Source organism: Centruroides sculpturatus, unplaced genomic scaffold (genome assembly GCF_000671375.1).
Source record: "Centruroides sculpturatus isolate CEXI.00-Female unplaced genomic scaffold, Cexi_2.0 scaffold763, whole genome shotgun sequence".
NCBI lineage: Eukaryota > Metazoa > Arthropoda > Arachnida > Scorpiones > Buthidae > Centruroides > Centruroides sculpturatus.
This window is the reverse complement of record NW_019385963.1, coordinates 99,037-115,145: the sequence shown is the minus strand read 5'-3', so window position 1 is coordinate 115,145 and position 16,109 is coordinate 99,037. Positions and strand designations below refer to the sequence as shown.

The window sequence follows — 16,109 nt, the reverse complement described above, 5'->3', positions numbered from 1 at the left end:
TTTTTGTTATAGTTTTTTTTTCATTTTCGTTTTTGAAATTTTCCACATATAGAACAAGTTCCATAGAATACCCTTTCTAAATATTTACTATAAAAATTGTAGAATTATTTTAATAATTAACAATAAAACATATACAGTATACTTTTTAAGCGGTTTTAATTTAGACTGCTCGAATTCGTTCTAAATATGGCGGTACAATATTACCATTATTTGTCTTTATTGTAGATAAATGGAATTCTAATTTTGCAACGTTGAAAACTTTTTTTAACATTGAATTTTGGGCTGTCTAACCTGAAATAAGACAAGATATTACTTATTTTACTAGTATACTACTATATCAGCATTATTTTTTTACATCGCACATGAAGCATAAAGCTTCTGTTACAGTTCTTACAGTTAAATTAGAAATCGTAGAATATCTTTAATAATTATAACTTTACAATTCTTAAAATTATACTTGAATATTTTTATCCCTCGGAGTGTTACATAGGTTTGGTAACATTAAACTATGATTATTTCATGCTAACAATTAATACAAGGCTTGGCTAATGTCTTACTAAAAAACGGAAACATGCATCATATTTAAATTACATCTAGTAATAGCCAAAAAGTTGAAGAACTAATTTTTCTCTGTTCGTATTTTATTTATTATTATATTTTTCTAGAATGACATGTACAGAAAAATATCGATTCTTTTGTTTTTAAATGAATGTCTTAAAAGAAAATCAATGTTACACCAGATGATCGTAATTACAATACCTCGTTTCAATGCTGTCTAGAGAGAGATTTAGCAGTCAAAATGCAACCAAATTTGGTATGATGACATTTCAGGACACGAAGGAAACATTTCCTTAAAAGATTAGTGCTAAATGCCATGACTATGCCATTTTTGGCAGTGTAAGCAAAACATTTAGTTTGTACAGACACTCGTGCTATACACTGACCTTAGTGATGCAGGAGATACTGCTCAAGCGGTATCAATTCTGAATATGCAAACCTGAAGACGATGAATAGTATGCATGTGGGTAGCATTAGAGAGGATCAATTACTGATCCTCTATGATGTTTTCCAAATGCAGTGTGATATTGTCTTTCACGGCTGCTAATTTCCAATACGGCCTCAATAAATCGCACATTTTAAATGTGATTTATTGAGGCCGTATAACCAAATATTACAGCTTTAAGCTTCAAAGCGCCAAAAGTTCCACAAGCTCCAAAGCTATTATTTTAAGCTCCAAAGCGCCAAAAGTTCCATAGTGGTGAGTTCTGGTACTAATTTCTATTTTTATGGAAGTTCCTTTCGCATGTTCTGAAATGGCACCTTACCAGATTCGATTGCATTTGGATTGCTAAATAAATTTCTTTATAGACAGCGTTTAATAAAGGTACTTTAATTATCATAACATCCAATACAAGTATTCCGTATTAATTATATTAAAAATAGTCTTATACAACATGGCCCAAAAGTCAGTTAACAATTCTAAAGACTAACTAAATTAATTCAATAATATATATATATATATATATATATTTTTTAATCGTGTTTTCATCAATTCTGTAATGAAAATAGGCGTTGTCCCTAATTCTGTGTCATTTTGTATATTTATNTACAGTCGACCCCCCTATAAGATCGTTGATTTTTCCGTTTTATCTGAATTACATGTTGTACGAGTCACTTAGATTTTACGAATATGTGAGCCGTTCACAGCCCGGCACACGTATTTGTAAAATCTAAGTGACTCGTACAACATGTAATTCAGATAAAACGGAAAAATCAACGATCTTATAGGGGGGTCGACTGTACTTTAGATTTTATTATAACAACTGTCTAAAAAGTTTGCTTTAACGAATATAAAATTTTAAATTTTGAATGATATGATTACAATTCCACTTTCGCAAATATTTTTAGACATCTCGAGATTTCAAAATACAGTGTAGTTATAATTAAACTGACCTATTGCAAAGTAGGCAGACCTACTAAAATGGGTTGCATTCAAAGCCTGAAAATCATTCTGCGCGCCTTTATGTTATTGTTAATACTGCCCTTACAGAATGAGGACAGGGCTTTGCTGATAAAAACTGTTTTATCAGAACGGCAGCAATAGCTTAGTTTTACTGCGAGAGTATCGGCGTTTAAAAGAATTGCGAAGAGGGCCCCATGTTAGAGAATGGTTTGTTTGTTTAGTTATTGCAACGCAACACTTGGACGATTTGCTTAGGGGGATGCCATCCGAGAGGTCTTTTTAAGTTTAATGTACCTGTCTTGTTTTCGTTTTTCTTTAGGCGCCACATTTTCACCTGGTGGTGGAATTTTGAACTATTTTTTATTGCAGAAATTTCTTCCCTGTGGTCTATATAACATATGTACCAAGTTTAATCAAAATCTGATAAGCAGAACAGGATCTAGAGGGTCTGAATAGGATCAGTTTAATTATAATCACCTTGTATAATTTAAATAAATAAAATTTCATTAAATTCTTATTACAAAAATGGAGTTTCTATGAAACTAAACAAACGCAAAATGATTTTTGGCTAATCACTTTAGCCACGAGGAAAATGAACCAATAATTTTCTTGTTCTCTGAGATCAACAAGTAAAGAACAAATGAAATGTAGCATAGTATTTTAGTAATTTGTAATGTATGCAAATTACTGAAGTGTGTCCTTCTCTTTTTTAAAAATTAGCCTGTATTGTTCGGGCGTTAGTAACTTGAATGACTAGAGTCTTTTCTTTCATTCAAGCTTAATTATTTTTTAATTTGTAAAATAATTTACAGTCGACCCCCCTATAAGATCGTTGATTTTTCCGTTTTATCTGAATTACATGTTGTACGAGTCACTTAGATTTTACGAATATGTGAGCCGTTCACAGCCCGGCACACGTATTTGTAAAATCTAAGTGACTCGTACAACATGTAATTCAGATAAAACGGAAAAATCAACGATCTTATAGGGGGGTCGACTGTACTTTAGATTTTATTATAACAACTGTCTAAAAAGTTTGCTTTAACGAATATAAAATTTTAAATTTTGAATGATATGATTACAATTCCACTTTCGCAAATATTTTTAGACATCTCGAGATTTCAAAATACAGTGTAGTTATAATTAAACTGACCTATTGCAAAGTAGGCAGACCTACTAAAATGGGTTGCATTCAAAGCCTGAAAATCATTCTGCGCGCCTTTATGTTATTGTTAATACTGCCCTTACAGAATGAGGACAGGGCTTTGCTGATAAAAACTGTTTTATCAGAACGGCAGCAATAGCTTAGTTTTACTGCGAGAGTATCGGCGTTTAAAAGAATTGCGAAGAGGGCCCCATGTTAGAGAATGGTTTGTTTGTTTAGTTATTGCAACGCAACACTTGGACGATTTGCTTAGGGGGATGCCATCCGAGAGGTCTTTTTAAGTTTAATGTACCTGTCTTGTTTTCGTTTTTCTTTAGGCGCCACATTTTCACCTGGTGGTGGAATTTTGAACTATTTTTTATTGCAGAAATTTCTTCCCTGTGGTCTATATAACATATGTACCAAGTTTAATCAAAATCTGATAAGCAGAACAGGATCTAGAGGGTCTGAATAGGATCAGTTTAATTATAATCACCTTGTATAATTTAAATAAATAAAATTTATTAATACAGTAGAGCGTCGATTATCCGAATCAATTGGGACTGGGGTTGTTCGGATAACTGATGTTTCGGATAACAGATTATGTACGAAAAAATGGTTTAATGTATCCGATGTTGAAATTTTTCTCCGTTGCGTGTCGCTTTGCGTTGAATTTTCGTCGATGTTAAGCCTAACGAAGACTATTGTATCGTAAAAAATTATTTTTTTATTTTGTACAAACAAAATAAATACATTGAAAAGTATAAAAACAATAAAAAAATAATATATCAGAAGTTAATTTAGTATCAAAAACGTAAAATATTTGAGTAGCTGAAGACATAGCCAAAGATTGCAGCGCCACAGCACTAGCGAAAATTTAAATTTGCCAACTGGAATTCTTTCGGATAATTGACTTTCGGATAATCGACGCTCTACTGTATTTAAACTAATGAATCTTTATACAGTACAAGTATGAAGTTTCATAGATTGAAAGCTCCTATAACTTGGAGGTAAAAATGTTTTTGCAATGCTGAATCTTGCATTTATTAATTCAGAAATAACGATGAATATTCGATTTAACGTTTATGAGGAAGCTGTGTGTACTCATTGCATCACTGTATGAGGATGGCGTTACATCGAGGTTTGACAGTACAGTAGAGCGTCGGTTTTCCGAAAGTCAATCATCCGAAACAATTCCAGTCGGCAAATTTAAATTTTCGCCAGTGCTGTGGCGCTTCAATCTTTGGCTATGTCGTGGGCTACTCAAATATTTTACGTTTTTGATACTAAATTAACATCTGAAGTATAATTTTTTATTATTTTTATATTTTTCAATATATTTATTTTGTTTGTACAAAATAAAAAAAAAATTTTTAACGATACAATAGTCTTTGTTAGGCTTAACATTGACGAAAATTCAACGCGAAGCGATACGCAACGGAGAAAAATTTCGAAATCGGATACGTTAAACTATTTTTTCGTACGTAAATCAATTATCCGAAATATCAGTTATCCGGACAACCCCAGTCCCCAATTGATTCGGAAAATCGATGCTATACTGTACTTTATACAAACATACTTCCTAACTTCTTTCAACTATGATTATTCATATACCATATATATCAATAGTTCTTATTAATTTATTTTGTTATTTCCTATATAAATAAGTTGCAAAACGTGACATATGCAAATATGTATTTTCGTGTGGACTATTCACGGGATCGTGAATAGTCCACACGAAATTTGTGTTTAAAACAGGGCTGTGGAGTCGGAGTCGGAGTCGTGGAGTTTTGGTGTTTTGGCCGGAGTCGGAGTCGTCAAAAAATTTGCCGACTCCGACTCTCTTTTTACTTACCAATTTGTTATGTATATGAAACGGAGTCGGAGTCGGATGGTAAGGAAAAGTCGGAGTCGGAGTCGGAGTCGGTAGATTTTTACGTGACTCCATAGCCCTGGTTTAAAAGACACTTTGATAATGAGTATGGATTATGCGATGAGGAATTTATTAAACGATTTTAAACTGTAATTACAAACTTGTCCTTTAAGAATGAGGTACAGTATATTGTGTGGCGTGAGAATTAGTGAAGGTTTTACTTTAATTCTAGAAATTTTTTGCGGAGTATACGCCACCGCGAGTTATATGCACCAAGATATTGTATTCGGTATTTGTATGCTTCAATTAATATTGACAAATTACAAAAAAAAATAATTAATGCTATTAACTATCTGCAATTTATTTGCAAGCTAATGACGACCATAAAGACGGACAGAGATGTTACTTAATAAAAAATAAAATTTTGTTCTTGTAGTTAGCAATTATCTTTTGAACGATAAACTAATAGATATTAGCACAAATTTTTCTATATTTTTCACAACTAATTTGAAAAGAACAACATACTAACTCAGGGGTGGCCAATAGTTTTTGCCCCCAGGCCGAATTGCAAAGAAAACTTTTTTCACGGGCCGAACCTGATGCTGCCCTAGGAAGATTTTGAGGTGGTGCGAGATCTCATTGTGGTGTCACACCGTAGAGACTAAATTGTACATAGAGATTACAGATACATTTTTCACATTATCATACATTATCAACATTCTACGCTGTACTTAAGAGATTTGTAATGGAGGGTTAACTCTAAACGCACAGTGAGTTGTTGACTTTTTTTTAGGCATCAAATTTTTCATCGAGCTATTCGTACTTAAATAGCTAACATTGAAAGATTAATCGCGGGCCACATAAATTCATTAGACGGGCCAGATCTGGCCCGCGGGCCGTATGTTGGCCATGCCTGTATCATGGCCATAACTGCTTGGATCGCTTATTAATTATAATACCAACAATTTTAGTAATGTATCATGACAGAGTAATTTTTAATTATATTCAGGTTATCTAAATGATCGCTCAATGACGTAATTCGCTCATCACCGTAAGGGATTTCACCCCTAATTTGTCATTAATAGTAAAGAGCGAGACGTCGTTTCTCATAACTTATTCATATTGTAGATCAAGAATTGAATACATGAAGAAAATTGAGGTCTTGTACTCTATATCGTCATCTAAATAATTCTCATGATATAATGCGTACTAAGACTTCAGTTTCTTAATAGAAAAGCGGGCAAGGACTCTTGCTCACTTTCTTGGCACTCGAGTAGGAGGCTGAAGGGACCATTAGGATGTCCGATAATTTTCAGCTATACTCGGATCTAAAATTCAAGTAATAATAAAAGCTTAAAAGGAGTAATTTTGTTGTATTATGATAAAAATCTTTAAAAGAATATTTAAGTTGAAAAAAAACATTATGGCACTAGCTCAAAGTTAAAATTGTGTGGCGCCATCTGTTATGAAATGTTATTTAAAAAATATCAAAAAGTGTTAATATTGGGAATGGAGATTTTTGAAAAAAAAAATACATTGAAACGAGTACATTTATTTTTCGGTAAACTAAAAACTTGTAAGAGTAAAAACATTACATAACTCAGAAACTTTTGAGATATAACCCCACCCCCTTTATATCTCATGAACTTTTTCCTGAAAATTTGTAAAATCATTTCCCCTAATACACAAATTTCCCTATAAAATTTCAGAAATTTTCGACAAAAGGCACAGGGGATATTACCATGTAAGCTTCAAATTCGGTGAAAAATCATGTTTCACACATACTAACATTCATTCATACAGGCAAAAACAAGAATTTTTTTTTTTTTTTTTTTGCATTTCTCGACGTTTCAAGGTCATCCAAATCTAAAATTTCAAAAATCTTGGGGTCATTTTTTGACTGATTGTAATACTTTCCCTACTATACATAACAGCCGGGAAACTAAAAATTATATTGCAACATGCACCATTTCATGAAAAACATTTATTGTTATTTTTATTACATACATCAGTTAATTTCTTTATTTCAAAACGAGGTTGAAAGCCACTGGATGAGAATACAAAAAATATAGCTTGATTAAGGTAATAAAATAGAAGATATATATAACATAACAATTATAGTTTATTCCATACCATGTACTTATGAAAAACCGAAAAAGTGCATAAAAGAAACAAAAAGGAAAGTAGGAGTAAGACTTAAAGAACTTGTCGCCGATTTAAAATATAGAAGAGTGAACTTAGTCTTTTACGATCATTGCACAATTAATAATTGCAATATTAACAAAGAAAAAAACTAAAGATTTTAAACAAGGGAAAAAATTGGTACAATAAAAAATTTAAAGACAGTTTTGAAATTATAAAAAGTCAAAAAAATATCAATAAAAATTTAAGTATAAAGATTAATGGAAAAATTGGTTTAAAATATTATAAAGCAGTATAATTATAAATACAGTAAGTTAATTATAAAATGAAGAAAAAATTATGTATTAATATATAGATTAGAAGATCGGTAAAAGATAAACGCGAAAATTCAGTAACAAAATATAATAATATAAATTTATGTAATAAGTACAACAGATAAATATAAAAAAGAATATTTTATTACGTATATAATTTATATGTTTCCAAAAACAAAAACAAAAATTTTTTAAAATGAAAACGAGATTAAGAAAAACCTGGTGGAAACCAACAACACCACTGTCCAGAAATTTTAACTGTAAATATATGTATTTTTAAAAAGTGGGCCCATTAGTGGCCGCACTTGAGTGGACTAGATCCTGAATACTGGGAGTTCGGTCGTGGAATCGCGCCTTGCTCGGACGGACTGGCAGCAAGAAGTTTTCCGAGTTTTCTCCATGCCGATGACGCCTGAATAGGAGCCAGTTTCCCATAAAAATCCTCCCGGAAGGCATTCTTTCAACCGCGCGCGTAGTGACTAATTTAGACCTTCGCGGGCCCTAGGCAAAATAATATTTATGGACCCCTTTACAAATTTTGTATTACTGCAAATATAAATAAAATTGTAATATTTAAAATTAAAGTATTCTTATTTTTACATTTGAATATCTTACTTACATTGTATTTTTGGGACTACAATAAAATTATGCAGCAATACACATTATATTTTTCTCAACAAACACTGCTTTATTCTGAACTTCACCGAACAGATCTAATACGCATATACAAACATTATCTAATTCTCAGTGATGTTGTTAGATGTCGAATGTTATTATTAATTATTAATCCTTGAATATAGCGCTAATAATATAGTAATTCGCAATACTAATGAAACAATGGCAAGTTTAGAACCTATTACGGGCCCCAATTAATTACGGGCCTCGGGCAAATGCCTTGCCTGCCTTGTGCCAAATTAGGCCCTGCGCGCGCGTTTAGGCCATTTCAATAAGACCGGTTCTTCGGTCGCATAGCGATCATCACAAAGTCTATCGGAGAAAGAGCACGTAAAGCTAGAATCTCCATATAAACCATTAAGAAGAAAAAAAGAAAAGAAAGTATGTGTATTACTTAGCACCTCTTTACTAAATGTCTTAAAGAAAAAGTACGTTGTAATTTGCCGTTAAAAAATTCTAATATGAAAAAGACATATCATATTTTACTCTACAGCGGACGGAAGAGGGGCGTATGCCCGAAACTCGTATCGGTGTGTAAGATATTCTTGAATAAAGAGTGATGTTTAATATGCCCAGTGTCTACCTACCCAGTTGTGAAGTAAAGAAAAAATTAAAAGAAGACACGGTTTCGGAATAAGTCAATAGTAATAAATTGTAAAGTGTTCTATTATTTAATAATTCTTATTCCAAATATTGTGCAGTGAAAAATAAACGAAATCGTTTAATTTTCACTGCACAATAAATGTTGCTTTATCACATCAATCCCACAATCCTACAGAATGAGATTTTGTAATACGCTGTACTCAATTTAATGGATGGTATAGTGTTATCTTATAATCGTTTAGTTGTATTGTGAAGATAATTATTAATAATTATTTATAAAATAGGAATAGTAAATTTATATTCATCTAATTCAACATATGTTTTATAAAATATAACCAATTTTTATAGAACATCTTATAAAAAGTAGTAAATTAGAAAATAAAAGATGTTAAGAAATGTAATGCAAAAGAATGAGAAAAAAGTCAATATCATATAGGACTTATCTCAGAAAATTCAATTAAAGTATAATTTAAGACACGGTCAAATTTAGGCACGTAAAAGCGTTTTAAGAATGACGTTATGATCATTCATGTTTTGGTGAAGAACCATTAAATTTCTAAAAATAAGTTTCTGTTATAGCCAAGAATATTTTGGCTGAAATATTGGAACTAAAATATTCTTACTCTTATTTAGCAATGAAAATAAGAGTCCTTCCACGGTGTTATGTTCTAGAAAATTTGATGGAAAGTGCAAGCAGTTCTCTCTGATTTATATCGTTCACGGAAGTATTTATGTTTAAACTATTGTCTGTGTGTGTATATTTTTTTAACGTCTAAAGTATTTTATTTTTGTACTTTAGTTTCATTCAAAATTTGTGGTTTGTGTTTAACTTTGGCAAGTAGTCAATGAGATAGCCTAAATAGAAAGAAATTTAATCTAAACATGGTAATATCAGTGAAGTTATTGTTTCTTTAATTGGCAAAAGCAAGGAAAAAATTCTGTAAGCAGTTTTATCTCAGAAACAGTTATTAAAGAATATATTTTAAAAATTGAATATACTATAGTTCGTTTGATTCTATAATATTTTCAGCTTTTCTTTGCATAATCGAATTTAGTTAAGAAGCAAACATCTATGTAATGTATAGAGAAGCCAACTGTAACTGAATTATGTTCTAACGGAGGGAATTTATAATAGAAACAGTAATTGTGATCATATAGCATGATAAGCTCTCAAGTTACAGTAAATTTTTAAATGTGTCTCGATAAATTAAATAGTTAAAGTTTTAACTAAGAACAAGTGATCCACTAATGACCGAGTATATAAACCAGCCACTGGGGAAGGTGTTGTTAGTCGCGGTTTCGCGTCCTTCCAAGAGGCTGGCAATGTGATTTCCAAGTTTTCTTTACATGCCTAACACCTAAATAGGGGCCAGTTTCTCATAAAAGTTCTCCCAGGAGGCACCTTTCTTGGCAGTTTATCGAAGTGTTGAGTTGTCTTATTCCATCAATCTAATCCGAACAAGTTTTGAATTCGTTCTCTTTTGAGACCAAATATATCTCATCTAGGCAGATGAGATATATTTGGTCCCTCTTTGAATGAATACGAGATTCGGTCCCTCTTTGAATGAATACGAGATTTATACACTATAATCCGATTATACTGAAATAAATCAAGAATGAAATATTGTGAAGGTTACTGCAATAAATCTGACAGCTTTCGTTGTTGCTTAGTCTTATCAACAAGTATAAAGTTTACACTTATGTTATTAAACGAACATTATCATAATATATAATTCGAAGCGTTGTTTGTTTACTAATTAGAATACATAAGAAGATATTCTATAGATCTGGATTCGATGTTCATGCGCTCGAATAACAACAGAATCCGCTTATTGTAATCAATGTTGAGTTCATTCGACAAATAACACTTTAGTGTTATTTGTCGAATAGTGTTAAATACTTAATAACACTTTAGTGTTAAATAAAACTACAATTAATGAAAACTTTGATTTCATTGACTAACACTGAAAGAGCATGTTAAGAAAAATGTATATCTTAATTGAGGATTTGTTAATTATAATTATTTAAGACACGTTAATTATGATCACATTAAACGACTGTTAACAATATTCGTAATTAAAACAAGCAGATTCTATTGTAATTTATATCTTCTTTCAAAATTTTATCAAATTAATTAGTAATTCAGCTGAGGATTTCTGTAATAGTTTCAACATTACAAGAAAACCAAAAATAAAACGAAAATAATTTTCTAAAATTAAGTTCATAAAAAGTTCGAAACATTTCATATTCAATTCTTTGTTACTATCAAAAGATACTTTATCAATAATATCACATAATCGTGATAATCTGGAGTCAAAAGGAGCGAATTGCCCTGGGCCTCAAAGAAGTAGGGTCCTTTATACAATGTTGTTTTTGTTTACTCCCTTTAATATAATAATTTAATTTGCTAGGGCTCCGTTGTGTATTTTGCTCGAGCCCCCATTATACTCTGGGCGGCCCTGGTTATTTGCTTATTTTTAATTAATTTATTTAAATTAATTATTAAATAAGAAAATAATTAATCATTTGCTACAATTAAATAGTTGACTAAATATAAACAAATAAATAATTAAATAGTGATAAGCAAATAATTATTTCTTTCTTTCATTATTTTTAATTTAACTACATATTTGCCAAAAAATACATTTTTATTTTTCAAAATTTACTGTTTACTCTTCTATACACAAGAAAAATATTTTCGAAAATATCAAAGATTATTATTATACACCAATTATAATGTTTATAATTTAAAATTTATTTTCGTAGGAAGATTTCTTAAAGTCTTTCTAAGAAAATCATTAAAAATATATTATTACTTGGCTGTTTAACGCTAACCGATTTAATAAGCCTATTAATGCATTTCCCTTATGACTTGAGTAGTGTAAATGCATATTATTATATTATAAAGCGAGAAATATCAGATTTATTTATATTAATTTCTGTCATAAGTGCTATCTCAATACCCAATTTATATAAAATAATACTGTTTATTTACAGCAAAACAGCAGAACATTTTTTTAAAAGCTGTCTTAGAATACTTAAATTCAGCAAAAAAAAAAAAAAATTCGTCCTTGCTTGATATGTGATCTACATAGCTTTGTTTTCTATATCTGTTTGAGTAGTCTTTGTGTAATGCATCCTTTTTTCCTAATCGTCTTAGAAGCATTTTGCGGAATGTTTAATTAAACACATAACTGAAAACATTCCTCACGAATGAATCCAACTCCATATATCGTCAGGATTATTCCGGAAGGGGGAGAAGAAAAACGATGAATTTTTTTGTTCCCATTTCAAAGAAACAAACAAACACACGTTCTATCGAGAGAACGAAACTGTTGTGTTGCCCAACTGCTGATTTTTTCTCGTTAATAATCCACAAGTGTAAAATGAACCTCGTGTAGATGAGTAAGATGGGAACGAGAACCAGATACGACCTCCCTGTACCCTGTCCACGTGACATGTCCGAGAAGGTCGCATCGTAAATTTCAACCGACGGAATTACTTAACTTATTAGACGAACTTAAAAAAAAGAAGATAAAAATGATTCTTACTTGCGTACAAATATGTGATGAGTAATATATGCCCCACTTTCGAGTGAAGATTTGGCAAACGTTCAAGATCCGCTGATCTTGTACATGAAATAACTTTATTTTCATCTTCAATCTGCATTTTATTTCATTAACGTGGTGCAAAATAATTTGTTTACAAGTGTAATTTGTAGAATTTTCAAAGGATTTTAACGTTAATACGAAACTTTCTATTTTCGGAGCAGACGAAGAAAGTTAAAATTGTCGTCTGCTCCGATTCTTTTTTCTTTTTTTTTTTAATCCGACTTCTCCGAATTCCTGTTTATTAACTTCTCATTCTCTCATAAATACGTATAATTAAAATGTATATATATATATTTGTAAACTTACCTTCGATATATCCGATACACAATGCTAAAACGTTCAAGAAAATCGCAATCGTATCCATTTTCATCACTTCCACATTTCTATCTTCTGCCAGACTCTTAGCCCAGTTGTTCTATAAATGATCGTCAGACGTCGCTTTTTTCATGGCGATGACGTCACGTCGACGTCACTCAGGAAACTTCAGCGATCTGCAGTTCCTCACCATTCACACTTATCGGCTTTTTCAGAAAAGTCATGCATCGAAAACACTTATGGGTGGAGAAGAAAATGTATATATATAAGAAGCGAGTTCACATTATCTCTTAAGGAAACGAATAATTTATATTATAACAATATTTCTATTTATTAATTGAAGCTGAAATCTTAAAACCTATAATTTTCTAAGTTAAAAATTTCAAAATTAGACCTAAAAATCGTTACTCTTATCATTTAATTTATTAATTTCTGTTCCCATTTTTTATGTTAAACTATCTCTACATATGAATGAATTTAAAAAAGAAAACGTTTTATCGTTTCATCATTCATCTACTGATGTTATTTTAATTGTGAATTATTCTTTAATTAGAATTACTTGGAACTTAATAAAAGAGGATATACTCTAATTGTTATAATAACCTGCTTTATATTTAGGTAAAAAAATTATTTCTAAAATTTTTAAAATCAAGTTATAATGGATTTAAATTTGATTGAAATTTTAATATTTCCATTGTTTGTATTCATTGGGTAATAAAACAAGTTATTTTATTATTTTACTATTTGAAGTTAAAATTAATCTTATTTACAAGGAAAAGTTAAGAATGAAATGATATTTTATACCTTCAACTTATAGGAACTTCATTGTGATCCATAAAGGTTAACCAAAACCGTTTACAAAGATAAAAAATATAGAAATTAAAAATTCGTAGAAATGCATTAAAATACTGTAAATTGTTTACTAAATATAAAAAATTTCATTCGGAAACAAATTTTAGCTTTGTTAATAAAAAAACTATCGTAAAACAGTTAATTAATTTTTGAATCACTCTTTAAACATGTATACGTCAGGTGTCCCATAAGTTTAGAAAGAATTTAAATTATTGTGGTGAAGACACACAGTGAGCGAGAAGTAATAGAAGAGTTGCATCCTTGAATGTGATTGCTCGGAAAAATAAAATAAATAAAACAACAAAGATCATCATAGCCTAATTCCTACGGTTCCGAACTTAAGATATACTCTGTACACTATCTCCTTTATCCTCGCCTTTTCCCATGAAAGGAAGAAACGTATTAGAGAAGGAAACGCCGACCCGTTCCTTCTCTAATACGTTTCTTCCATTTCTCCCTATCGAGGGCTTCTTCTCTCTTAAGCCCTCTCTGGTTCAAGTCTTTTTGCACCTTATCTTTCCAACGCATCTTTGGTCTTCCTCCTTTCTTCTTTCCTTTTATTTCCAGTTTCCCGATCTTCTTTCCAACATAATTGTCGCTTCTTCGCTCTACGTGGCGAAACCTCCTCAACCTGCATTCTTGCATCTTTTTGCTCAAGGGGCCCATCTTAACAGAATCTCTAATAAAATAATTTCTTATTCTATTCTTCCTTGACATTCCAAACATCCATTTCAACATTCTATTCTCCGTCACCTCCATCATTCTTGGGCTCTTGTTATTGCCCGTGTCTCCGCTCCATATAACATTACAGGTCTAACAACTGATTTATACAATTTTCCTTTCAGATTGCAGCTAACTTTTTTGTCGCATAACACATCGCTCAGCTTCTTCCAGTTCGTCCATCCACATTGAATTCTATGCTGCACCTCCGAGTTCAATCCTCCTCCTATCTCGACAAATGTCCCAAGATATTTAAAACTCGAAACCAAAGGGAGCGGCACATTTTGGATTTTAATATTAGAACTCGTCTAACCTGTACACTATATACTATACTAAATACTACATGGAGCTCTAAATACTGCTTACTTAATCACCATGCACATAAAAGATCATTCTAGTCTACTCTCGAAGTATTCTATTTTTATACAGTAGATCCCCCTATAACACGGTAGATACATTCCGTGTTATACGAATTCCGTGTTGTACGAGTCACTTTTAGATTTTACAAATACATGAGCCGTTCACAGCCCGGCACTTGTTCAGTTTAGGGGGTACGACTGTTTGAAAGGTTTTCTTTCATAAAATTAATCGATTCTAGACTAATTTGACTCAAACATTTCCAAAACACGTATAATTTTTTGGGAATAATCATATAATATATGCTATAAACAAAAATTGTAGGAACAAATTGCCGAGTACGCACCCAAAGACCTAGATTATATTCTAGGACGTTGGTGCGCACCGTTCGAAGACGGCATTGCTTAAGCTTGTTTTCGTCGCGGAGCGGCTCATCGGACGGCGGACGCGTGTTTCCTGATAAGTTATTCTTTCTGCGAAAAATTCGCTGAACTTTGGAGACATCAATTTTATTATTTTATTAGACCATTATTTTATAGAAATACCTGTATAATTTTTATGACAGTTGAATAATAAATGTTTTTTAGTAGGTCCGCTGCTCGTTCGTTTAAACTCAACGGTTTGTGCAATGTCCATTATTGGTCCAGATTCGACCAATCCTGTCCAGACACGAGTCGGCCATGACAATCTGTCTCATTCTTCTACCGTGTTATACGAACACGATCACAATTTTTCCGCCATGTTCTTTCTTTCTTTTGTAGAATGGTTCATATGGAGTTTTGTGGCTATTCGTCTTTTACTCCGCGCGCGTATAGGCTGTTCTATAAGGCCGCCTAGCCTTATAGAACAGCCTAAACGCGCGCGGGGAAAGAATGCCTTCCGGGAGGACTTATGGGAAACTGGCCCCTATTCAGACGCCATCGACATGGAGAAAACCCGAAAAACTCCATGCTGCCAGCCGTCTGAGCGAGGTGCGAACCCACGACCGAACTCCCAGTGTTTAGGATCTGGTCCACGCAAAGTTTCCGCCGTGTTATATGAATCCGTCTTATATGAACCCGTGCTATAGGAAGGTCTACTGTATATATATATTTTTTATTTTATGATTTGCTAATTGCGAAACGAAATGATGATAACGTATTTATTACGTAAAATACTGTTCTGAGCCAGATGCAATAACAAAACGCAATAACAAAAGCTTTTTGATTCCAATAGCATAATACAGTATAATTTTATACTCGCACTGAGCTTTTCAATCTAGATTGTGACAAGATCGGCGACTGTGCCGTGGTGCAACTTCTCTCGACCGTTTAAATCTCGATTGAAACAAAATTCCATCGCGAGGCCCACCAGTGGCCGAACGGTCTTCGTTCCCGCACTTGAGTGGACTAGACCAGTGTTTCTTAACAGGGGGCCGCGGCCCCCTAGGGGTCCATAAGAGGTTTGTCGGAGGGCCGCCAAATTATGCAAAATTTCCTTCAGAATATAATAAAAACAAAATTGATATATAACCGAATATCGTATTGAAAAGTGAAATAAG

General features: G+C 32.2%; 1 protein-coding gene across 2 annotated transcripts in view; it reads right to left on the bottom strand.

Moving 5' to 3' along the window:
* Positions 1–12,763, bottom strand: part of LOC111612835 (CUB and sushi domain-containing protein 3-like) — a 36,219-nt gene extending 23,456 nt beyond the window's left edge. For both annotated transcript variants that reach the window (XR_002754681.1, XM_023354097.1), the window contains exon 1: positions 12,632–12,763. Coding sequence is in view for 1 of the 2 variants with exons in the window: in XM_023354097.1 (XP_023209865.1) it covers positions 12,632–12,695 (64 nt within the window). In the remaining variant the exon portion in view is untranslated. The remainder of the gene's footprint in view (positions 1–12,631) is intronic.
* Between the last annotated feature and the right edge of the window lie 3,346 nt (positions 12,764–16,109).